At 46.6% G+C, this 25,295-nt stretch overlaps 4 protein-coding genes across 7 annotated transcripts in view; all 4 read right to left on the reverse strand.

The window, feature by feature from the left end:
- LOC125955771 (sodium- and chloride-dependent neutral and basic amino acid transporter B(0+)) overlaps positions 1-14,884 on the reverse strand; it is a 40,342-nt gene extending 25,458 nt beyond the window's left edge. Inside the window, exons 1-2 of one of the 3 annotated variants that reach the window (XM_049686918.1) lie at positions 14,743-14,884; positions 2,545-2,990 (exon numbers count right to left, since the gene is read on the reverse strand). In XM_049686918.1, coding sequence (XP_049542875.1) covers positions 2,545-2,577 — 33 coding nt within the window. In that variant the 5' untranslated portion in view covers positions 2,578-2,990; positions 14,743-14,884. Of the gene's footprint in view, positions 1-2,544; positions 2,991-14,270 lie in introns of all 3 variants that reach the window. The other 2 variants (XM_049686917.1, XM_049686916.1) reach the window with 2 other exon arrangements.
- Positions 14,885-16,741: 1,857 nt separating this feature from the next.
- On the reverse strand, positions 16,742-18,353 carry LOC125955774 (RAB6-interacting golgin). Its single transcript, XM_049686924.1, has 4 exons — positions 18,213-18,353; positions 17,703-18,141; positions 17,488-17,628; positions 16,742-17,413 (listed from the first exon to the last, which is right to left on the reverse strand). Exons 1-4 carry the CDS (start codon positions 18,280-18,282, stop codon positions 17,152-17,154), a joined length of 912 nt encoding a protein of 303 aa, XP_049542881.1. The 5' UTR covers positions 18,283-18,353; the 3' UTR covers positions 16,742-17,151.
- A 395-nt stretch (positions 18,354-18,748) lies between these two features.
- On the reverse strand, positions 18,749-22,727 carry LOC125955770 (uncharacterized). The gene is made up of 2 exons (XM_049686915.1): positions 22,647-22,727; positions 18,749-22,592 (listed from the first exon to the last, which is right to left on the reverse strand). The coding sequence occupies exon 2, from the start codon at positions 22,583-22,585 to the stop codon at positions 18,977-18,979; it is 3,609 nt and encodes a 1,202-aa protein (XP_049542872.1). The 5' UTR covers positions 22,586-22,592; positions 22,647-22,727; the 3' UTR covers positions 18,749-18,976.
- Positions 22,728-22,859: 132 nt separating this feature from the next.
- On the reverse strand, positions 22,860-25,113 carry LOC125955773 (protein trapped in endoderm-1-like). Of its 2 annotated transcripts, XM_049686922.1 has the most exons (5): positions 24,932-25,113; positions 24,361-24,802; positions 23,815-24,185; positions 23,235-23,737; positions 22,860-23,162 (listed from the first exon to the last, which is right to left on the reverse strand). In XM_049686922.1, the coding sequence occupies exons 2-5, from the start codon at positions 24,509-24,511 to the stop codon at positions 22,982-22,984; spliced, it is 1,206 nt and encodes a 401-aa protein (XP_049542879.1). In that variant the 5' UTR covers positions 24,512-24,802; positions 24,932-25,113; the 3' UTR covers positions 22,860-22,981. The 2 variants fall into 2 exon arrangements, with proteins under 2 accessions (XP_049542879.1, XP_049542878.1); XM_049686921.1 differs by having other exon boundaries at positions 24,361-25,113.
- Between the last annotated feature and the right edge of the window lie 182 nt (positions 25,114-25,295).

Below are 25,295 nucleotides of genomic sequence, written 5' to 3' on the forward strand. Positions count from 1 at the left end.
TAGGAGCATGCTGATCGATTTTAGCTTTTTGTATATATCGGGAGCAATGATCAGGAAACAATCGGCTACTAGTCACCCCGCCCGCGACGAGCTGCAGTAGTACGGTTTCTCTGCATGTACAACATACAACAGCATGTTTCTATCGAGTGCCGGTTCTCGCCCTTTTCCGTTTCCGGAACCTCTTCTCGAGTGCCTCGTGTTCCTGCAATGCCGGATGGTGGTCTGGAGTATGCGTCAGCCGGGAAAAAAAGTGAAACTTGGAAATCGATCCACTCGCCCGGAGCACGCGTGTGTGGTGCTCGCGCGACCTAGGAATTCAGCGCCAACATCATATCGGCCGTTTGGCTTCCGCGGTAAGCGGTAACGGGTGCCGCACCGCAATTGAGTGTTTTGTTGGCAATCGACATCCGCGATTGACCACCATCGATACACAAGAGTGCAAAAGCCTTGTGCAAGACCAGGGGACATTGGCGTAAAGGACAGTCACCTGGCTACGGGTGGTGCTGGTGGTGGCGGCGATCGGTTAATGGTTTGACGCCGACGGTGACGGCGTTCCTCACCGCCACCAAGGAGGGTACATGGAGGAAGATAACGAACATAACGAGTGGATGAGCCGTGCCGAATCGTGACGGATAGTGTGATTTCACTAGCGTATTTTTTTACCTAACGACATGGGACATGGTTGAATCTTTTTTTTTTAATGCTGTTGTGGTCATTATTCGTAGCCCGCCACACACTGGAAGCCCTTGACCAGGCGTCGTGCGCCAGACTGGAAAACCGTTTTCCTTAATGGAGCGTGATTGAGCGGAGCTATAGAGCGGATTTTGTTGTTGCGGCCGATGGCCGATCGATTGGGCCATCGTGTTTACAGCGGCGTGAGCTGCTGGCATGGGCATGCAAAAATGGCGGATTAAATCAAACATTTTCTCCCGTCTGCACAACACAACACAATCGCGAAGCTCTTCACGCGTGGTCTCTCCTATCGATGATAAAATACCCACCCACCCTCCAATCCTATCATCCTATCTAACCGGCCGTGTACTACAAAATCACTTACCTAAAACACTACCTGCCCATCCGCCCTCGGGTGCCAAACCAAGGAGGAAACATTGAAACACCTTAAAGACGAGCGTGCAATCGGGCGGGAAGGGAGATGATGCCATTATTGCGCTTGATAGAAAGCGAAAAGACACCATTTTCCGTTGCTGCTGCTGCTGCGTGGTTGGTTGTTTGCTTAATGAAGCCCAAACAACTTAAAGGGGTTGTTGTTGTTGTTTTTGTTGTTGTTATGCTGTGGCCACACATGAGTACCACTGAGGTGGGCTGTCTGTGCGCGGGAATAACTGCGTATGGTGAACTCGATCCGTCGACGCAAATTGAGTGATAAGTACCACCGTCGCGCCATCGCGCACAAGCCAAACCCAACGGCATAGGCTACCTGGCGTCGTCCGTTGGAGTCTTCCCTTCGCTCCATTCGGATGCCGACCCCATTCACAGGCGGCCAAAGGTTGCGCACGCTTTACGATTGTTAGTTAATCGCGACGGCGCGACCTTCTTACCGGTGCTCCCCACCGCCCGGGGGTACACCAGCCAGTGTGTGTGTTTCGGTGTGTGGAGAGATTGTTTTTGCACTCCAAGATGTACTCTATGTACTCCGCGATGTACTAATCGTGCCACTTATGTGGCGAAACGCACATCGTCCATCCCTCGAGATAAAGTGTGGAGTGTGCGATCAGATAACGCAAAGAGGGACGGGCATGCTCGCTAATAAGATTCAAATCGGAATGCCCATTTTACATGTCTTTTTTTTTCCTGAAATCTTTTAACAAAATCTTATCGTGCGTTCGATCTGACCTTTTATAAACGTGGATACACATTAAAGGCCAACTGAGATTGAGCTTTGCTGTACCGAGAAACTCGTTGCTAATGCGTTTCGTGCGGTTTCTAGGAGCGCAACTCTGACTGCCTCTAATGATTCCCAGTTTTAGCTTGGTTAATTTTTACAATAAATTGTCACTAAAATTGTATCCGTATATGATACAAAACAAAACACTATTCTCGGAAAGCGCTGCCAATGGAATGTTCGGTGATAACGCAGCAACAAGAACCTTCCGTTGTATGTTCTTTAATTGAAATACGGTGTTATCAACAACCTTCGATACAACCAACGGTAGTGAAGACGTGCTACAGCTACACAATCGCGGCCAACAACTACAAAAAAGAACGTAATGACTAGCCGTCGAGACCACCTCCAGAATGCTCTCTCGGTAGGTAAGCACGGTTTGTACTCCCGATGGCATTGCAGATTCATTTTTCAAACCTCGACCTTGTGCACCTGCCTGACGGCGTGGGTGGCAAAGGTGAAGGTTGATGTTGCGATGGTTGCCAACCCATTTGATGACCGGAATAAAACCTCATCGCAAGCAGATCAATATAAGCGGGGGAGATGGGCTGGGCGTACAGGCATGCCAAATAGGCACTACCAATGCAACGGTGCAGCAATATGCATCAAACGATATTTTCGATTCCGATATGGATACTTACCGACTGTTTTGGCTCCTTATTTTTCCATTTCATGTTGCAGAAGAATCACCCCTGTCCGGAAGGTCGTCGTTTTTTTCGGGGGGAGAAACTCGTTAAAGGGTCGCGCGCACACACACCCACACCGCGATCAGTGTTCGGTCTGGTGGAAGACCGGGTGCAAACCAACCCTTTTTTTTGGGAGGAGGAACACGTGGAGGCCGCGAGGAAGGCGCGAGGAATTCAATTACAATGTTGCACAATACAGAACGTTTGAGCCGTGCGTATGATTTGGCCGGGACAACCTTGACACAAAAGCTTCGGCGTTGGTGGGGGCGTTCACTCACAGGTAAAACATTGGGCGTCGTACACTTTACACTTCCGAGCAACGAACACCCGGCACCAGCGGACACATCATTGAACGGATTCACATCAAGGGATTTCGCAACGCATCACCACAAGTTACAGTGCTGTAAAGATAGAAAAGAGAAGAAAAAAAATGCTTCGGTAAGAACTGGGACACGGGACCACGTATATAGACGAGGATAAAGAGTGTGTGTGTGAGAGAGAGAGTGAGAGAGAGTTGAGCAATTCTGTCCCGCCTTCAGTAATGTGTTTCGTAAAGACGGTTTTCCTCCTTAAGGTAACGACGCGACGGGAACAAACCACAAATGAACCTCCACCACCATCAGCAGCAACACTAGACAGTTTTACACACATTCGATGGGCCACCTGGGCAACGAAGCTGGGAACACACGGTGGTCCAAGAGACAATGTGCCATTGGCGGTGACAGTGTTGAGTGGTTGCTGCTGCTGCTGCTGCTGCTGCTGCTGGTGGACTCTGGAGTCTTCCGACGAGACGAACCGGCTCGCATCTGGTCAGCCGCCTTGCGGTTCGCATCCATTTGCGTTGCGTCGTCGCAACGGTTCAACACCATCAGCGCGACGCGGTCCGCGATTGCATGATTAATTCAGTTGTTGGTTCGGGAAGGCCCAAAACATTGTCCCCCCCCTCAGCCGGCCGGGTGTGCCCGGTGTGGTCTGGTCTATAAAAGCTCAACATAAAAACGAAGCCGCCACCGTGCCGGCACGGGCCACGGGAAAATAAAAGAAAATTCCCACGTCGTCCAGCGCGCGTGTAAAGGGTAGGGGGTAGTGAGTTCTCCAGTGGTGCCCTGTTGGTGGCTGGGGTTTTTTTGTTGTGCTTTTCGGCTATGCCAATCTGCCATGGGAGTCCCCAAACTCATTCACAATTTACGCCGTGTGACGACATAAACTATTCATTTTATGAAAAGACGTTCCTGCACCGTAGATCGCTAAGAACGTAACGTTTTCTGAGACCATCAAGACCAGGAATAGAATAGAATTGTCTTGAGAGCAAATTGCTTAACCCCCCCAATAGTAAGGGGATCCTGTAACACCGTTGGACGATGAAAGACAACGGTGCGGTTCAGTGTCTCAGTGGATTCGAACCATCAGCATTCACCATCATAAGCACGTAATGTGTTATGTATTTTGTTTGGAAAACTATCCACCTCAACTAAATAGTAAGCAATTGGTAGTAGTAGCAGCGCACTGAAAGGGTGTCAGAGGTGTAATCTCCTCAATTTTGCCTCCCGCTAAACAACAAAGATGGAAGACGATGCACACCAAGCCTTCGCCCAGCCTTCGGTGTCTAATTTCCCCCCGTGAGTCCAAGTCCCAGGTGTTTCATTGTTCGGTGGCATCATGATGTTGCAAACGCCTACCGTAGGGTTTATTATAGACTCCCGCAGGTACAGTCCAGTGTCTTTTTGACCCGGGATGGGGGCCGGGGGCTTCTTGTCTCCGCCGGGCGAAAACGCGGAAGTTTCTGTCCACGATGGAGTCTCCGGATGGAATCGACACATCAGTCGACTGACGAATGAATCGGTTCGAGCCCCCACGAGAGGCGCATGAGGATGAGGGCGGGCAAAGGGGTTGGAGGGAGCAGGGAAAGGGTGCAAACAAAAAACAAACAACATGCTGCGCCAACCGAACCGAACCGAGCAGCAAACCCATCTTTGAGCATGAGCAAATAAGCATATGAAAATAATACCAATGCCGGAAGCTTTTCTGACGTGTGAATGGACGAAAAAGGAAGCGATGTTTGGTGGATGGATTGCACCATCACCCCGTGGTCGAGGGGGGGATGGCTTCCTCCAAACAACCGGCCGCGACCCGTTAGACGCGTAATTTGTACTTTTGCAATGTAGTTAGTTAGGAGAGGATTTGTGCATTCGCGCTTGTGTGCCTTGTTACAGCGCGCACGTGGCTAGCCGGGAGTGGAGGCAGCAAAAAAAAAAACACACACACACACAACAAAACAAAAATCGTGACGCAAGATGATTGTAGTTTCTTTTGTTGTGTTCGAAAGGTGAAACAAAAAACGGAAGAGAAACGCATACAACAGCTTTACAGCTTGGGATGGCACGACGGGTTTGTAGTGAATCTAGACGGGGCGTTCTAATACCTTGATTGATCGATGTGCTCATCATCGTGTGACTGGCATGTGTGTCTTCCTCTATAATTTATTAGTTTCCAAAGTTCAGATTGTCCAACTCAGACTTTTTTTTTTGCCTCAATTCAATTTTTTGAAAAATGTTGGAATGTGCTTCCTACTGCTCTTCGGCCGTAATATGTTGATGAAGAAGGAGTTCACCTTGTTCTTAGTAGATGCTCTTCGTACAAACGTCTTAAAACAATTGCTAATGAAATTCTGGGAAGATACATTTAATGTCCACCTCTAGATGTCTTGATGAAGTGAATTATTCTGAGATAGTCTGTTTCTGCAACACTCATAATATATTGTATTAATTTGTGAGATGTTTCCGATTTCTAACATCACTGAAAATATACAAAAAATTTCCTATCTATGGTAGGAAGCATAAAAAACATATTACTAACTGAGAAGCTGTCTAGAAAATTACTAAAAAAAAATCCATTACGTGCAATGACGATTCTGTATAACTTTTCCATTATCTTCTATCGGTCAGAACCATCCTGCGCCCGAGTATGCACTCTTCTCACGCACAAATGAGGTCGCACATTTCTATTTCATTGATGACCATACCCCATCAAAAAAAAAGCATTGGGGTGATAATGGCACCGGGGCGCACTAAAGCAAACTGCAAACCAAACCAAACCAACTCTTCCGGTCAAACTTTGCAGAGACGAATCGCTATCACCGTTGCGGGAAAGTGACCGGTGGGGCGGGAGGAAATGAAAGCAAAACTCAACACGATTAACATACATCGCTTAACCCCGGACCCTCGGTAGACACCTCAACCGGAATTGAGTGCGATTTTCCTAAAACCCGGCACCAAAATCATACACTCCGTCCGTCCCATCCGAACGTGACGATCGATTGCTCGAATCGGCAAGAGAAAGGAGCATTAGCCCAGTGACACTGTGATCTCAATCTCGAGGCTCACACCACACCTTCGCATACACTCCGACCCCAGTTGCTGCTTCTCGATAATCGATAAGCAATCATTCGGAACCTATTGCCGATTGCCCAGATCGTCCGGTGAGCAGCAGAGATGCTAGTTTCGTCCCCCTTTCGCTGGCCATCCGTTTTGACGTGGAACCAGGTCCCCACCGCAAGAAAGGAGGTCGATCATCGTCGCACACAGGGGCCGCGGCCATAGCCAGCGCATCGCGTTTACAGTGAAAATGATGGCCAGGTTGACCGATATGGCGAGGGCCACCTTCCTTGTGTGTGTGTGTGTGTGTGTCTATTCGCGTGCAAAAAATAGAAAAAAGTAGCCGGAAGTAGAAGCTTTAACACGCTACCCTCTCACGCGGTACACGCGCGTAGAATTGTCCACAAACACACACACTCGCAGGCGCGCACGCGTGTGAGACTGAACCGGTTGCTAACCTGTTGTTGCATCGGAAGTGCATCCCAAGGTAAGCGGATCGTCGATGATCGTGCCAAACCGCTGTTGTGGCCGTGATTCAATAGAGACGGAGAGATAGAGATTGACATCCGACTGATAAGCACAAGGGAATGGCATCGAGAGAGGCGGACTGTTTGAGATTGCTTTCCGTTTCGCAGTCTGGTCGACCTTGCACGGTCACACAACACCCGGCTGTCCTCTCTCCCCCTCCACGGTTGGCGTGGAGTGGTGCAAACGGAGCAAACAGGTTGTTGTCGTTCCAAGTCCGGCGATCGGACTTTTAGTTTCACCCGGCTTTTTCCGCCACATCCGTGGGGTCTGCTGTGCTGGTGGTATTTGTTGATGGAGCACTTGAGACGATGGAATCTTCCAATGGTCGTGGCCGGGCCGGGAGAGGGGAACATGTCGGTTGCTCCAGTGGCCATGGGCAAGGTGAGAAATCATTAGCATCGTTTGCAGAGTCTGGAACTGTTAATGGGGCAACCAGCACGCTGGGATGGTATGGGCGCGACCGGAGACAGCCAGAGCGAGGGGTGTTCCGTGCCGATCAAGTGTGAAGTGTCAATGGGGTCGTCGGTTGGAGTGGAGGGGTCACTCAGCAGCTGTCGGTGGCGTTGTGCTACTGTTACAGATCACAACCGTTGGATTGTTGTTCCCCTTGTTTGTTCGACATTGGAGTAACAGTGTTTGCTTTGTAGCGTCTGTTTCCATGTTTAGAAAGTCGAAGGATCAACGCTGATTAGAGAAGAGCTTTAGTTTTATGACCTTTCAATAGATGTCACTGATTCGCAATTACAAATCACGCATTATAGTCGAGAATTACTTTGTTTTAAAAACGTCCGCCTTGAGATTTCTTGGGATAATTTACGTTATTATATCAGAAATATTTTGAAACTCTCAACAAGGCATTCAACTCAGCTTATAACATCGAAAAAGGGTTTCATCTGTTAGTTTTGCAGTCATCGCCTGTCTTCTGGTACTCCATTTGCAATCGTTGGTCTTATCACGATGCTTACAAATTAATTTCTTGGAATAGCTTGACAAAGATCAAACAACGCGCTTCAGTAAGACCATCGCCATTCATTGAAGTTTGTGTTAATATTTGATTGAAATAATCAAAGAAATGAACCTACATCAAACTACCTTCAATCCAACATGGCGTGATGTCAGTAAAAAGACACCCTTGAAATGTTATCCCCCACAATATCATCGAACTGCTGCCGCTGCTCCAATGTAATAAACAACGAGGGCCACCAAGGGCCCACAAAATACTGGGCGGCAATAGCTCCCCGATATCACCCTGCTGGGTGCTGCTGTTGTTGGTAGTTTGTTTTTCCACTTTTCATCTCACTACAACAACCGCTCGAGCGCGACCGCTCGGCTCGCCCGGCTCGTAAAGAGGAAGGGTTTGGTCAAATGGTCAATCATACTCGCTCGTTCGTCAAAACCCGGGTGGTGCGTGCCTCGAGGCTGATCTCCACTCGTTCTCGCGCTCTCCACTTACTGTCTAGTACTAGCAGTGTGGCACACATTGTTGGCAGACGGTTGCATCGATCGCTACCAAACAATGGATGAGCGTTTTGAGCTTGCGTTCCAGCGCCGGATGGGTATGTGTCTGTGTGTGTGTGTGTGTTGGTACGCCAAAAACGCCACGATTATACCACCTCACCCCACGTGAGCTAGTGATGCTCATTACGCGGCACGCAATCCATTCTAGTAGCAGCAGCAGCAGCAGAAACACGATGGCGAGTACAGACAGGTGGGCAACATGGTAGTGTCCGTCGAACGAACCAGCGAATGCCTGCTGCTGGTGCTGCTGGGCGGGCGAAAGTCAATGCCGATGTGCCGTGTGCTAGTGCGAGGGGGCTCTCTCACGTTGAACATCTCTCTCCGTGACCGTTTAAAGCTTTGGTATCCAACCAACGACAAACCGCTTAACCCAAACCGTCAACCCCCCTCCCGGTTGTGCTTGTCGGGGACGGCACAAAGCCCTATTTCGAGGGTAAAGAAGCCCCACAAACGCTGGCCCCGAACGTTGTTGTTGTTGTGGTGGTGGTTTGCGAGGATGATGATGTCCTTGAAATGAACTTTACCATAATTGATTTATGCCGAAAAGCAAATTACAACCACAGCGCGTCTACACGTGCGTGCGCTGGTGGCGATGTTGAGGAACGCCTATTCAATCACCATTTATTGGCACCTTTGGGTCCATGATTTGCTGTCGTGTGCTGGGCCATCGTAAGGTGTTCTGTTTGGAGGCTTCTTTTGTCCAACCACCAGATCTTCTCCAGAAGGCACGGCATAGTTTGAGAAACGTGAGGTCAATTGGAAAAGTTGGTCAACGGTATGTATCTGGTCTGGCTGCTGACATGAAAAGTTTTTTAATTATAATTTCCAAGCTAACCTCCTTCGGTGCAATGAGCCCGGCGGAAGGGGACGTTGTTGAGATGTTATAGCATCCAAATCGTAGAGCTGTCGCGAGAAGAAATCCCCAAATACTGGACAGTTCAGCATCGATAAAGTCTTGTTTTTTTCTCTGATTTCCCTTCACTGGAGCACTGCAGTATTGAGAGCGACGATTGGAACCGTTTCCAGTGGTGATGATCTAACCGAAATGTGACCGAGCGCTATGATTAAGGATGGATTACAACAGAATTATAGTTCTCCGAAAGCACGGCGCATTGGTCACAGTTTGGTACGCCTCGGCAGGTCGCGGGAGTTTCTCCCCGCCAGGGTCACATTACATAACATCCTTGATCGCCGTGTTAATTTGGAAAAGATATTAATTTAACCGACCTTTGCCGTTCATCTTTCCCTTGGATGTAAAAATAAATATTCTGGAAAATTATGGCTAGTAGTAGGCTGCTATGTTCTATCGCAGCAAGCACAACAGAGGTAGTACATTTAAGGGTGCCATCCATCTGCTCTAGGAAGGATGACGTCACTCGAGTTAAATACTATTGGGTATTCCTGAACTGTAAAATCACTCCGCTTGCGATTTCACGACAGAATATGCATTGTGGGATGTACAATTATTTGAATGCTTCATCGAATTATCCCATTGAACTACAATCACTTTTCTGTAATCAAAATGAATTATCCCCGCCGTCCCGGGGTTGGCAGTAAATCACGCTTCGACGACCAGTAAATCAGCAATTAACCCGCTTTACGGCCACCCTTTGCTTTGGCTGGACAAGCTACTCAAAACGGTGGATTCGCAGGCCTCGGTTAATTGATTCGTTGGGCGTTGGAGTTTTGGTTACCTCCAATTTATTCATCTCACATTCTCAACACCAACCGCACAACACCCTCAAGGAGCGGCAAGGGGCAACTCTTGAAGGTCGGTCGCGGTGGTTCACGACGGTGTTCCATCGAACGGAACGGAACGGACGGTGGTTTGGGGAGTTTCGCGGCATTTCCGTGAAGAAGCTCCATCTTCGTCTACACAGCCCATCGTGACCACGTTCTCTGATGGAGCATTGGCCGCTGAGGCGCCTGGCGCCGGTAATTGCGCATAACCTTTCAACCAATCATTGACACCTTGAAAAATAAACCGGGTGTAATGAGCCGGTGCTGGTGATCGATTGGAATTCACCTGTCTGGTCCCCAAAAAGTCCCACAACAATGAGTATGACTGGGCCAACTACAACAAGCCATGAAACAAGGGATCTGTTTGGCGGTCGGGGCTCCCTTCACGGCGTATGACGCATCGCTATTTGCATTGGGAAGTGTTGGATGCAGAGCTGCATGCTAATTGTACCGTACCGAGCAACGGTCGTCCCAGACCTTGTCTACGGTTGACTCATCGAACAGGGTCAGTAGCCAGAGGAAGAAGGATTCACCATGCTGCTACCCCAGCAGACCATGGCCGTCTTCCCTCATGTGCGGTTCTTGGTCGTCACGCTCGGGACGCTTCACGGGCCAACCGTAGGGACTGGCCATCGTCAGCTGGAAATTAATTGGCTTATAAGTATGATGACCGTAGCGTCGAGGGGTCCCGGGATTCGTGGCCGTTACTTACCCAACGGGACGAATAATTCGGTGATACTAATGCGTGTCTGTTGTGGTTGTGTTTGTGGCAGAATTATATTTGCACGCTTACCGCGGTCACCTCTTTACAGGGCGATCGTTTGAAATTTATGCAGATAACTGGAACCATAACTTCACTTTGAAAATGTTAATCAAAAACCAAGCCCATATCCATATCCACCCAGCCTGGGTGTGATAGTGACTGCGTAGCACGTATTCCCCCGCGCATGATGTACGAATCGTGATGTGACCTGATACCCTGCAGCGGCTGTACACTGTAATGTACCATCTGTTTCCCAAAAAAGGTGCTAAATTGACCATCAAAGACCGACCACCTCGCTTCCTCGCTTTTCTCCTTGAACGGGCGGACGGGCATAATCCAACTCGGTTAACCGAAAGCATTTAGCATTAACGCACATGATGCCCACATGGGTGGCTTCCAGGGGATCCATTCATCGGTTCTTACGTTTTGAGAAGGTCTAATTAAAAGGTACTACCTTCTGCTTCCCATATGCTCTTCTTCGCTGGCAACAGGAAGGGCTGTCTGGGGGCTGTTTACCTTTTCCTGCTCTCGGGCAAATGACGCGAAGAATCCCCGAATCCCAACGCAACCACATCCTTCCCAAGTGCCGTGTTTGCGTGGAAGTTCACGGGTAGGGGATTTTTGGGAAATTCGTTTCGTTTAGCGTGGCGGAACAACGTTCCAATTATCATCCACGCAAATATTTATTTATAAAATCCTTCTCCTCATCATCATGTTGGAAATGAAATTGAAATGTTGAAATGACTCCCAAAGGAAATACATTAAAGTCGACATTTCGGAATAATGTCACTCGCGCACCACCACCGTCGTCTGCTTTCTGTGTAAACTCCCAGCCAACGGCAATGGAAATGATATTTGAACGGTACAAACCCCTTTGTAACGTATTCTTGTGCTATCACCGAGAGAGTGAGGGGTTCCCAGGGCGGTGTAAACTACACAATGCAAGCGGAGAAACCGAAACATCATTCTACAATTCAATAGCCCGGTTTACCGGAAGTGACTCCCCATAAAATACTGACACCGATGGGGACAGAGCTCGCTCGCACTGTAGTGCAGTGCTAGAAACCGGGCGTAAGAGATTCGTTTCTGATTTTCAATTAAATGCAGGCGCGAAGTCAGAGACTAACAAACGATGCACCTGAGACACCGCACTCCGTTGGTTCTAGCGTAGTTTCCGGTTGTACACACGAACACACTCTCTTTCCCTAGCTGCACGTAGCACATACGACTTGTTGGCTTTTACTGCACCATCATCACTTCCGGAAGACCTGTTCTCCAACTGTTGCCGGTGGGTATACGCTATGGTTCCATCATGCTGAAGGAAAAATGGAATCAAACCCGAGCCATTCTTTGCAGCAGTGTCGCGACGCGCAACATGAAGACGATCCCAAAACGAAGCGCCTTCTGGACAGCTACCTAACCGCAAAGCGCTCCGTTGGGACGTCGCGACTAGAACGATGGCCCAATGTAATACTTGAGACTCCCAATGGTGGTGAATAATTCATAATTGCGTTCACGCATCGTAACCCCCACAAGAGGGAATCCAACCAATGTGCATGTGTGTCTGTGTGTGCCACAGAGGGTACCAAAGGGAACTGCCGGTACCTTTCTGCAGGGAAGCGTAAAACACACCAACAACCAGCAAAACAAGGAGACAAAAGTATGGATGCATCGTCCACCGCCGCTGTCGACGATGCTATCGGTGTGTATCGCACATACGGAACGGTCAGACGGTTGGTCTTCCACCGAGCCTTGGTACTGAGCTGCAACGGGGATGAGAAGTCAGCATGACGAAGGCTCCTAGAAGGGAAGACAAAGGCTCAGCGGTCCCTAGCAAGCCGAGTTGCGATGCCAGCGGTGGTCACCTGCTGCTGCTGCTTGCTTGGATTCGTTTCCTGTCGAGGAACGAAGATTGCTCACTCTCACTTCCGTCCGTTCTTGTTGCTGCTGCTTAAGGAGCTGTAAGCCAATTTCGGTCCCTCGAGACGGACACACCGGGGCAGCTAAGTCAATAAAAAAGGGCTCCAGAGAATATGCCCCGGGCCATAGCGTGGGCTCTTGATGGACGGTCTAGCATGTTAAAAAAGAAACTCGGCCAGTACACGGAACATACATTAAAATGATCATTTTGTGTAAAGTTGTTCAAATGCCGCCAGCTTTAAGCCAAGTATGAAATGATCATCAAATCTAGCACCGCGATCTCATAGCTCAGCATCAACAGCGACGTTAATTTGTGGATCACCGCCTAGAATATGCGCTCGAGCTCAATCAGACCCTAGGCGCGAAAGCATAGCTGGATGCGAAGGGACCGTAAAGATGGAAAGGTGGAGCTTTTTCCCCCATAAACAAGAATTAAATATCATATTTAAAATATTTCCAAACCGGAGCATGGTACGCTTCTACCGAAGTCGACCGACCTGAAGGTAAACTGCCAGAGGCCTTTAATCTTATTACGTTTATGAAAGGGTACGCTGCTGTGCCGTTCAGGGAGATCGAGCTTCCTCGAGCCGTTTTGGGGAAGCAGCCAACCACAACAGCGTTAACCTTGAAAGTGATGGAAGAGATGCATTGCCGCGAAGGCACCAGTATATAACAACAACAAAAAAACTGGATGAAAACAACATTCCCAGAAATCGAAGGATAATTGGTAAGCCGGTTTCTAATTCTTTCATCCCGCTCCCGGCGCACTGACGACGGTCGGGAGTCCTTGGGCCGATGCGATTGGTTGCAAGTCTGTTCGGTAACAAGCCGTTGGGATGCGGTAGGACCTTACCTTTTCTTGGCCTCGGAAATGAAACTTCCTAGAAGGGCCGGTCAAAAGCCTCGAAGGAATTCATCAGACCGGACCCGATTAGCATGACGGTCGCGATCGTCCATTTATCATTTTGGAAAAAAAAAACTTTACGTCTTTAAACCCGTTGCTAAACAAATAGCGCATGCAGTGATCGTAAAATTACACCTGACAAGATCACCACGGTTTTGCGACATCGCCATGCGCATCGCGCATTGCAGCAACAGCGGAAGATGATCGACAAGCGTAAACCGCGTGATTGTGATGGTAAACGTTAACGCTTCATCGACGATACGCTTGATCGATCGATCGGCACACGTGAGATCGGGCTCGATCTTCGAGAGATGAAGAAATCCTTCTTTATCGCTTCCATTAGGTACCTTTTGGGCTGCTTTTCGCATGGCGTGCGGCTCGATGCACACACTGGCACATGCAGGGAGCCGGAATCCGGAAACCGCATAAACGATTTCTGTGGTTTTCACTGCCGGACCAAGGTAGATCTCTGATGTCGTAGATGAAACTACCGTGCTAGCGATATCTTTTCTCTAATCTACCGAGAGAGAGCGAGACAGTTGTTTGTTATCAGAGTTAGGATGCGTTGCGTAAAACTTGCTATAGAACCTTCCACGCTATCCCTCTGCGGCTTCACACACCCGCCCGTCACGCTTTGTTTGATCATCATGCTACAGCAGCTTCTTTACACAGATGTCGACTACGATGGCGGCCCTGGATGGCAATAATTGTCGTCATGGCATGCCTTGTGTCTCGCTCACCAAGGCGCCTACCGTAGACAAAACCCATGTTTTGGTGCTGGGCACTATAATGCCGCGCATAGTAGAGTGGCCCGACGGAACGGACGACCAAGAAAGTGGCCGCACGCCATCGTCCTATCGCCTCGAGGGAGCCACCAACCACCACACATCATCATCACGCAATTATCGTCAAAATGGTTCTCTGTCGTCGTTACCTGGTCGTCGTGGCTGTTGTCGCGCAGTGATAGGAGGTCATAAGCACTGAGGCAAACGGTTACACACTAGACCCACGATCACCAAACCGGGCACAGAAGTACTTGCGAAACACGTTGGGCCAGAATTGCCGCCAACCCGGTGAAACCAGAGAGGTGGAGCCCTCCAGGCTGATAGAAGAAACTCTTACCCCCCTCCTCCGTCACCGTTGGTTACGACACGATAAGCGACACACACTAGGCACGTTTTGTTTTGCGAACAAACTTCTCACGTTGTTGCCCTCCTGGCACACCAGATACCGCGGAGCCCAACCTAGAACAACGGTTGGCCGCGCAATCGGCCACCGATCACAACACAAAATGGGGAACCACAGTAGCCACACACACACGCACACGGGCGTACGCACAAAGGTATTACGAAAAACACGTTTTTTCTGTTTTTTTTTTAATTTTTGGTCGTTAGCCCTAAACTCACTTAGCGCGTCCTTTTTCGGGATCTTCGGGATTTCTCTTTTGTTTTCGATTCTTCACTCGCGACGCATCTCGCGGCACAAAACAAGACACCTCCTACACCGCACCTGAGAAGATGTGCTCCGAACGGCCCGTGAACAAATAATGAACCCAGGTAACGAAGGGGCGCCAGCACGCATCGTTTTCCATTCGTTCGATGTTCCGAGGAGCATACGGTGACTACCATATTTAATGCATACCATTGACATGGACCACACATTTCTTCATGGAATCGCCATTTTAAGAATAGTACCACGACGCGATTGATATTTATGGGCCACATTTAAAATGCTTCCGACGAATAAATTAGATTGGTTTATTAATTTAGAAGTTGTCTTTAAGTACAAAAATGACACAAAACTAAAGTGGTTCAAAGGATGTACAAACAAGGTTATTAGTATCAAGGAAACACTAATATCAATGAAAAGCCGCAACTATTGCCTAGTTAAATCTGCCATCAAATAAAGGCACTATTTGATTATTGTTTGCAGTAAGCAATAGAGTGTAAATGATTAAATTTTTTATAACTTCCTCAAACAATTTCATTGTTATATTGTTAAGAAAAAAGTCGAAAAACTAAAAGTGGTCATAGAAAGTATTTTACAAAACAAAAATTGAAAACGAATCAATAACTTTAGTGTCCGACACTGTATATCGTTCATCGCTAGCGCGTTTTCGCTTTTCCCGTTTGCCAGAGCGAAAAAAAGAGATACCTTGAAGGGGTAATGTTGTCACCCGAACCGAGAAACGAAGGAGCACTGCCGAGTTCGCTTGCGTTCACTAGAGGAAATAAAGCATGTACCACTTTAAATCTGGTCACCAATTTTTAATCACTGCAGCGCCCTTAGTGGTAAAAACCACATTTTTTTAAATGTCTAAACTCATCCCGAAATACCAAATTTAAACGCCATGCACCAACCATTTTAATTTTAATAAACTCTCTGTTTCGACTGAAAATATGTGAAATTTGCTTGTGATGATAAAACACGTGGAAAACATTTCAGACCTGTTAGTTAAATGTCTTAATGTAGATCGCTATTCTGCTTATGAAATCTGATAAAATATTGGTACGCTATCACGAAAAACTAAACCACACGATATCACGTCATTGGCGATATCGGTATACATCTAGCCCCATATACATATTGACCATGCAATTGGATCTGCGGAGATGAGTTTATGCAACGCAATTGCATTCGCCTATTGCAACGCAGGCCAATAAAGGAGGAAGGGGGAAAAGCGCTAAACCGAACTCTCATTCTCGGCTGTTGAATGTGGTTTTAATGATGTGGCTGGTGTCGCATGCGGTGGCGCCAAACAGGTCTACCGGCGACTGCACCACTTAGGAGGGCTGCCAGGTGGGTATAAAGCAGGTTGGCCTGCAAGGGTACTTTGTGACATGATGCGACTCATCGAGTAGAGAAATGGTGTAGCCAGCGATGGCCAATAAGTTGGATTTCTGCGTCGCTACTCATTAGATGCGTTTAACCGATTCCTCCTGTGATGCTGCTACTCGAGGACCCCTTTCTGAGATGAGTTTTCGCTTTCTGTTTCGCTTTCGCTTCACTACTTGAGATTCTCCTCGAAGTTGTTATCATTTCCCGCTGCCAATTGGTTCCAAGCATCATACCACCGATACCTTCGACGATGGCAAGATTTTCCTCTTTTTATTTCCGTTGATTAATGGTCCTGTTTTTTACATGCTACGCACGATCACGGCACCGTCATCCGGAAGTTATTCGAATGGGAAGTTCAGGAATGGGAGCAATGTGTGATCGGAAGGATTTTTTTTCATCATTTTGCTGTTATTGAGATCCCTAATAAGCTAAATGTTCCGTACAGTCCTCCGTTTACCTTCAAATGGATAATCGTTCTCGCTCTTTAACTCACTTGTACCAATGATTTCTTTCCTATGAATGGTAACGATTACGATTGTATTATTTAATTAAAAATATTGTATAGAAAATACATAATATCTTTATTGTCCGCTCGGCACAGTGGTGTATAGTCGTACTTGCTTAAAACTGGATTCGAAAAATGCAATAGCTATTCTAGGCAACAATACTTTAACGTGCGCTTCCCGTGAATGTGCAAACTTTAAATACCACTAAATTGCTTTTATTTTCTTTTGCGTGCCGGCCAATTGCCGCTTCCCTTTAAACAGGTTAGTATAATATAATAAACACCATTGGTTGGTGGGAAATTGGAGGCGTACTACCGCATTAGAGGGTCGTGTCCAGTACATAAGTCATCAACTAAGGGTTCATGAGTTTGGTAGAGTTTAAGGAAATGAGGAGTAATCATTGCAGGAGTGTATAGGTTGCTTGACGACAATTTGGTGACAATTTCAGGGGCCAATATGTATCACAACCTGTCAGTTTGGTGTAGCCGGAGTAGCCGCATGGTTGGAGTTTGTTGACCCTAGCGTGTTGTTGCTGTTCATCGTATCGTCAAAGTCCCCGTCCACGGAAATGCCTACCTTTTCCATTAGTTCGGACAACCGCTTCGCTTTACGCTCCTCGTTGTGCGAGATGATTGTACAAAGATGCTCGGCAAGCATTTCCTTCTTCTCAAGTGCCTGGTGGAGCTCCACCTTTGCTTTGAGGAAAAGGTTTTCGATATTGAGGTAGTTTTTCCTGGTAATGAAGAAAAGAGTTAGCTAAATTCGTTCGATCGCGCCCGAGAGCCTGCAGTTCCGTGTAATACTTACTCCACGTTAGTAAAGTGAACGCTAGCAGCATCGATTTGTTTCCTCAGAATGGCAACATCCGAAGCCAGCTCGGAGTCCAGTTTGTTCAGTTCCGTTTTGATTTCCTGAATCTTAGTTGCCTCTGCGGCCGTTTTCTGTGCGCTGCAAATAAAATAAAAGGGAATTTAAGTGAATACACTTATATTGAAGGAACAATCCCAACCCAATTGACTTACTGCTGCTCTATTGCTTTGTGCAGGATCGCTCGCTTCTGGCGATTCTGCTCCTCCATCAGCTTCCGCTGATGTTCAAAGTCTTTCAGGGACATGCCCTTGAATGGAGTGACCACTTCTTCGACCGGCGGTTTCGCAGCAGCGTATCCTCCTGCGCCGTTAGGCGGAGTAAGCACCGGGCCCAACACTCGGATCGGAATCTGCTGCTGCTGCGGATTCGGTAGCACCAAAATCGACTCATCCTCGGGTGCGTGGATCATCGAGGGCAGCGGCTTAAAAGCGACCGCCTGTTGAATTGGATGATTCGGATAGATGCTCGTATCCACGCAGCTGATCGTGCTCAGGTTGTTGCCGTTTTCCATAACGGCGGGAGGTGGTAAGAATTTTACGGCACCGGGAGGCACTTTTTTATGCGGTCGCGAAATTTCCTCACTTTTTCTTCCTGCAGAAAGCGTGGGAACGGGTTCATCGGCATTTGAAGTTCTTTTTCGGTGGTTACAGATTGAAACTTACCGGGATTCGATGTTTGGCGCGTAATTTTAAAGATATCATCGTCGGAGAATCCAACAAATTGCTTAGACATTACCTCAACTATTCTTAATTTACTCGAAAAGCTGGAAAATTGTGCAATGAAGTTTGTTTTGCTAGGATTTGTTTACGTGTTCTGACGTCAGCATACACTCAGCGCCACAAGAAAAAAGATTAGATATATATTATTAATTTACATACATATTTCCGATGAATGTGAAGTAATTGTAAATAATAATAAATTTGCATTTTAATAGCATATTTTATCGAAATAAAATTGTCGTAATATATAAACAAAAACAATTTCATTGATGAATATTCGGAAATGGTATGGTAGTGCTGTTTTTATGCCTTTGGGTGTAGCTGTCACGGCTCAGGAAATATTTCAAACGAGCCTCCTCCGCCGCCGTTACGGTGTTCAAAAACTTGGGCTTATTTTTTCTTGACTCTGTAAAATTAAGAACTGCCTGGATCGAATTAACGCAGTAGTTTATATTAGAAAAGTTACATATATTTTATTCTGTATAAAATGGATAAAACAAACATAAAAAAGAGTATACAATTTGTTTAAGGTCTCTCTGTCCTATAAGCTTTAAGCACTGTCCCTGTGGGCCCGAATGTTTCCCTTTGGATTTGTTGCATTTAATGAAAATATATTATTTAAAGCTACTATTCGGGCATAAATATGATAATATTAGTAGCTACCAACTCAGTTTTAAGCCTGCATTGTCAAGATTCAGTAATACTCTTCATTCCAACCAGTGCTCCAGCAAGGTTCTTAATGATTCGTGTTGCAATGTTGCCACCTTTGCGGCATGCTGGACCTTGCGTGAACGTAGATCGTCTTCCTTCAGGTACATTTCGAGAAACGACAGTATTTTTTTCAATATATCGCAACGAGCCTCCTCTATAAAACGTTTACCCTTTGGAACCGTTTCAATACACGATAGAACTTCATCCAGCAAATCGAAAGTTGTCAAGACCCTTCGGATAACGTCTGCTTCTATCTGTTCGATGCATATCTTTCTTAACTTGTCTACCATCAGCTGCTCGCTTGAAACATAACAGTGAATTACGAGAGTGCGAACGTAACGTGAAAGTCGGGATGTAATGTACTTTGTGTAAGCGACAGTGTCTTGTTTTTGAATATCGGCAAAGAGCAACATGATCTCGTCGAAAACTTCGGGAAACGGTTTCCTTATAGCAACCTCGATGATATCCTCCTCATTTAGATCGTGTTCGAGGATCAAATTTAAAATGAGCGCATTGCTTGAATCAATTCTTTGCAGTATGCCCAGCAAAAGCAATAACTGTCTTTCTCCGAGTCGCTTCAGATTGATTTCGTTTGATACATTTTCCTTTTTCGAATCCTGGATTCCACCAAAACGAAATTCTAGACTTTGAACAGCGACGGAAGGAGCCTCGCGCAGGAGTAGTCTCAACGTGTTAAATGTTGCGTTATTGAGAGCGATTCGAACGTATGTTGCAAGCTGCTGTGGGTCCTGTTCCAAGAACCGTTTTATTTTTCTACGAGTCGCTTTACACAGCAACGTTTCGTCATTCAGAAAGAAATCGATAAATTTATCTGCTACATTAACCCTCGACACACAGAAATATCGCTTCATGAATTGAACAAAATGTGATGCCTCTACATCATGCGTTAAAAAGTAGCGAACCAAAAAATATTCCAACACAGTGCGATGAATGAATTCAACTCCACTTTTCGATCTATCGCCGATGGTAGGATTTAGGCGGACTAAGCCGAAAAGTGCAAGTTTGTGATATTGTTGTCTACCAAACTGGGTGCTACATTCAATATCATACGCCAGCTTTTCATGATTTTCATCGAAATAGTTTTTCATTAATTCGGTTGCCAGCACGTGCGTCTCGAGTTGGCTATCGAATGAGTGGCAAATTAAATTTCCAAACTGGCAAGCGATAAATGTGTCATAAATGGAACCTATTTCGTAGTTGTTATAGAGCAGAAAGTTCTCTCTCTTAATTCGCTCCTTGTAAATCGTTCCCATTATTTTGCACAGCTGCGGTACCTCAAGAAAAGATTTACAACCAGCACGCTTAAGAATGGAATCAAAGTGTTTCAGAAAAAACTCCACATTCTGTCGAACTGTGTCTGTCGCCGGTTCTGCGCTATTGTTGAGCCAAAGTTCTTCAAAGTATGCTTGATAAGCGAATTGGTCTAGATGATAAAAATCGGCATGGTTGAATGCTGCCTTAAGCTTTGGTTTCAATTCCGTTCTGGCCGCAATTATTACCGTCAATGGTTTTGAAGCAATCAGTTTTCTAATGACGGTAATAACATAATCCTGATAGGTCTCCACTATTTCATCGAGTCCGTCAACGACAACGTATAGCTGTTCGTACTGTGCCAAATACTGTACTACTATATTCCTAACAACATCGCTCGATGGTGCAATTTGTAACAGTTTTATGAAATCATCCCACCCGTTTAATGACATACATGATTCAGGTGTATCTCTCCTAAGCTTATCTGCAATCGTTCGGGCTCTAAAGAATAAACAGATACCATCGCCCTCGTTTAGAAATCTTGCGATTCGCAAAAGCTCAATCGTCTTTCCTTGACCGGCCGTATCGACTATGACTGTGACACGTTGCTGGCTTTCGTGCTTTAATTGTTCGTTCGTTATCTCAAGATTATGATCATCCGTTAATGTACGTCTGATGTAAAACCGTTCTTCTGGCATATACAGATCGGATTTCACGTCAATTTGTTGTATTTGATACAGCTCGGCGCGCTTTTGGATGGATTTGAATTCCTCTTCATGGATAATGGTTGTATTCGGTAGTAATCTGTCGTCCAGTATCAAGTTTATGTGACTAAATTGATCAAAGTCCATTTCAACGTGTTGTTCCAAGAGCTCATCTTGATAGTTTGAACCCGGTAACGAGTTGGATGATATGTGGATAATTCGTTTCACTTTCTTAAGCAATTTGTTCGTCTCTTCCATATCGGATGCATCCACGTTTAACACTACTATAACGCTTAGCTCATTTTCGAGGTGGGTCTCTAAAATTTGGCTCAACTTTTCGAATAACATTGCCAAATCTTTTTCCTTTATCACTATGCACGTGCAAAATTTGAGTAGCTCCTTTTCCACACGATAAGCAGTCCATTCTAGGACGTAAGGCGCATATATCTCTAGTAGGCGATCTCCCTTCGCTTGATCTGTGAACTTTTCAAGGCACTTCCTTAAATCGACCGAGCTTTCTTCACTAAACGTAACACCCGATATTCTCGGTGCTATATACAGACTTTTTAGTTTAATCATCTCAATCAAAGAATTCACATGCACACGGTTAATGTATTGATCGGTCTGAACCTTCTTGCTCGATGTTTGTTTCGGTATAAGGTGATTTTCAAACAGTTTTTCTTCAAAATCACCGTTGAATAAACTTTTTAGTATTTTCAGCATCTCTTCTCCTTTCGGCACTTCCGTGTAGTATCGAAAGGCATGGAAAAACTGTTCAAGTTTGCCTTCATCCAAATTTTTGTGCTCGAACCTGACAGAATCCGCTCGCGCATCACTCGCTTTAAGTCCGAATAGTTTCGCCTCGTAGGAAACATCTTTGAAACATTTTATATCGAATTCACTTTTTCTCTGCTGCAGTTGGCAAGCCAATCGAAACTGTTCTCGAAACGATCGCGCTTTATCCGACACAGATGCTAAATATTGCGGTTCTTTCAACAGAAACCCTTCGCGGAACATCACTTTATCATCCTCAATGATTTCCAATATTTCATAGGCCAGAGCATTCGCCACCGCATTGCAGATATACTCTGCACTCTGCTTCGATTCAGCTTTTGGGTTACAGATTTTCGCCCATTTCCAAGCGATATCGAACAGCAGCAGCGTTTTCCAATCTTCAATCCGATACTTTTTTATGGCCGGACCCACCGATTGTAAGGGTAATCGAGTGTCTTGGCAAGGCTGTAGAAACCGTTTGGTTGTGCTTTCGTGGATCGCTTGGGATGTCCAGTAGATTGCTTCGTTTGGAGTGCCGTCCTTTTGGCACTGATGATTCCCAAGATATGAACCGTACGATTCCATATACTTTACTATACCTTTCTTCATGTCGAACACATCGTCCAGGGAAATGACTTTGTTGGAATCCAGTACCTGCTTTGCCTGAAAGAAGAGGAGTCCGGGCGTGGGACCTTCCTCCTTAAGAATGACATCATCGAATGCTCCGTAGATACTATCGGCCCCTTCGTACAGGATGGAGTATTCACGATCTTTATGCTGGTGGCACAAACCGATCTGGTAGTAGAAAAGGTGTTGCTGAAAATTCACACCATCCTTGTTCGCTTTGTTGGCCATGGTTCAGCTGGAATCGGCAATTTGTAAGTTTTAGGTGTGAAAAAAAGCTTCATTGACTCACCGAAGTGCAGGTACAGGTTGTATGAGGTGTACTTTAAAATACTAGCTACGTTGGGCACTAAATTGCGCCTCTTTGCTCATCCCGATTTAAGCGTGCTTTATTTAATGACGTCACTACACTCCAAAACAAACAACCGGTGACATTTCGGAGAAGATAGAGATGGGCCAAAATGGGTCGTTTTAAATAATCCGTTACTTTGAAGATATTTCTTGCTACTTTTATTGTATGGGGAATGGGTTAAAAATACACAGTATATCCACGTAAACTACTTAAGATTTTGGCAATCAGCATTTGTTATCAGTTGTTCGATCTTCTCTAATCGCATAAAGGCTTCGCTATACCTCGGAATTAGTTTGCGTACCACTGCCAGTCATGTCGGCAGTTGTTGCACGAAATTTGGTTGCTTTTACAACATTTGGCGACATCACTGTATTACGGTGGCTTCTTAAAGTTATCCGTCCTTTGGAGTTTCCGTTCCGACAGCCATTGCATCGCAGCACCGACCAATAAGCATTTCTATAAAGGGACAATATTTTCGAAACGTTACGAAAGCCAATTGATAGGGGTATAATTTCAAGAAACACCAACCGATAATGCCTGCTACCGAGCGCATAAATGAAGGGGTTGAGAACGGCCGAGTGCCAGGTGAGGATCGAGGCCAGCACTTGAAGATCTCCTCCTGCTCCACCAGAATGCTTGTCTTCCAGCAGCAAATTGGCAATCGTAAGCGGTAGGAAGCACATCATGAAACATCCGAATATTGCCGCCGTTGTTCGCGTTAGGTGCCGCTCGTCATCATCGTTGTTGGCGGCCATACTACTGTTCGGTGGAGACATTGGCGCAGATGTGGATTTGGCCGCGTGTCGCTGCATATTTCGCCGTTGCCTTCGCACAGCTCCAATGATGGCCGTGTAGCAGAGCACGATCGCACAGAAAGGCAATGCGAAACCAACGATAAATATGAACTTCTTAGGGCTAGCCGCGAATTGGCTCGTAGCGTGGTTCGAAACGGAAACTGTCGGCAGTACAGTGCAGGAGAACGTGCGATAGTCAAACCCGAGTCGGCCCCAGAATTCGAACAAAGGCAGTGCCTATGCATAGTGGGTGAAGAGGAAAGATCATTTCAAATTTAATCTTATCTTTTTATCTAGATAACGACCTCACTCACCATCAAACCGTACGGTATGGCCCAACACATTGCCAATTGCAGCGGAACCATGCCGGGCCTCCTGTAAACTGCACTATACCAACTAGGGTGTACGATCAACACGTACCGGTTCACGGTAAGGGCCACGAGACTGAGCACGGATGTGGCCACCGTCCCGTAGAGAGCAACCGGAAACAACCGACACCAGAGACTATCATTCAAAAAAGGCCACCGTCGACGACCGTATCGCAGTGCCATGAGAGGCATGACGGCAATGCAGAAGAGTAGATCAGCGGTGGCCAAGGAAAGAACGAAATCCGTCGTTGGTTGGCGCCGTCGGTTACGGCTACCCGGTTGGCGGCGTCCGAGCGCCAACAGCGTCGTCACATTTCCTGGCGAGCGAATAAGGGAATAGAAACAAGTGCCGGGATCAGCCAGAAATCCATACCACCACCCCAGCATCGCTCATTCATCTTATGTTAAGTGCACACACGCAGCTTCAACCTGCTCCCGGATGGGAGCATGCACTCTGGTGTGTTTGGATACAAAAATAGAATACAAACGAACCGATTGTTCCCAGCACTGCGATAAAAGTGGCGCTCGAGGCGGCCACGATCGATATTTCTTCGGAGCAGAACACGCCATCCTCCACTGGTTCGAACGGTTGATCGACCAGCAGCAGCGGATGGTGATTGGTCAGCGGTGGATCACTCATCATGATCTGTGTATATTTATGCTTTGTCGGCAGCAGCTAAGGGACCAGCAATTGATTTCAAATATTTATGCAGCTGAATCTTTGACCATCTTCCACAGGCACGTCACTTCGCACTACTGTAGTGGTAGCGAATTTAAATCAATCATCAGCAAGGCGTGATCGTGATGATCATTGAGCTGCGGAACACATCAATGGGCACAAGATGGTCACACAATTTGTATCCTTTTGATCGCATGCCAGAAGATTGTTTTTACACGAGGCCGAGGCGTTCAAAATCGCGTTACAGTTCCACAGCTATAACGTTTAATCACAATCGGCGTGAATTAATTCAATAAATCATTTTAAAGGCGTTAGAAAGAGTGTTTGCTATCAGTAACGAGGCGCTTCACACGTTACAGTCGGCAGTGATAAAGAACGACGAACCGACAAACCGACGCTCGAATGCACTCCACCGCTTTCGATCGAATTGCGATCACGGACCAAGGCAAACTGAAAGTGAGAGTAAGAATTATGAGAAGCCCGGCTCCAGCACTCTGCCAGCAGAACCTGGAAGCCGCGTGAGGGAGGCCGGCTGGCCCCCAGAACCACCAACACGATTGCGCGCTCAGAGGGAAAAAATATAGAACGGGTCCGCGAAGAAGCGCGAGCGATTAAATGCTACGAATGTTCGCCGACACGCACTGCAGCAAAGATAAGTCACCGAGAGTATCTGGGGTGGGTGAAAGAGAAGGGAAAGTAGAACGCAACCCATCATGGATGATGGGGGAGAACCTGCTGTTTGAACAGA

The sequence above is a fragment of the Anopheles darlingi genome, chromosome 3, assembly GCF_943734745.1.
Source record: "Anopheles darlingi chromosome 3, idAnoDarlMG_H_01, whole genome shotgun sequence".
Taxonomy (NCBI): Eukaryota; Metazoa; Arthropoda; class Insecta; order Diptera; family Culicidae; genus Anopheles; species Anopheles darlingi.

Excerpts from the sequence above, each read along its gene's own strand:
- LOC125955770 (XM_049686915.1), bottom strand. The coding sequence starts at position 22,585 with ATGGCCAACAAAGCGAACAAGGATGGTGTGAATTTTCAGCAACACCTT.
- LOC125955774 (XM_049686924.1), bottom strand. The coding sequence starts at position 18,282 with ATGTCTAAGCAATTTGTTGGATTCTCCGACGATGATATCTTTAAAATT. Across the intron at positions 18,142-18,212 it reads GCGCCAAACATCGAATCCCG|GAAGAAAAAGTGAGGAAATT; the intron begins GTAAGTTTCAAT and ends CGCTTTCTGCAG. Across the intron at positions 17,629-17,702 it reads CACAAAGCAATAGAGCAGCA|CGCACAGAAAACGGCCGCAG; the intron begins GTAAGTCAATTG and ends TTTTATTTGCAG.
- LOC125955773 (XM_049686922.1), bottom strand. The coding sequence starts at position 24,511 with ATGATGAGTGATCCACCGCTGACCAATCACCATCCGCTGCTGCTGGTC. Across the intron at positions 24,186-24,360 it reads CGCAGTGCTGGGAACAATCG|GAAATGTGACGACGCTGTTG; the intron begins GTTCGTTTGTAT and ends TTCGCTCGCCAG. Across the intron at positions 23,163-23,234 it reads CTCGGTAGCAGGCATTATCG|AAATGCTTATTGGTCGGTGC; the intron begins GTTGGTGTTTCT and ends GTCCCTTTATAG.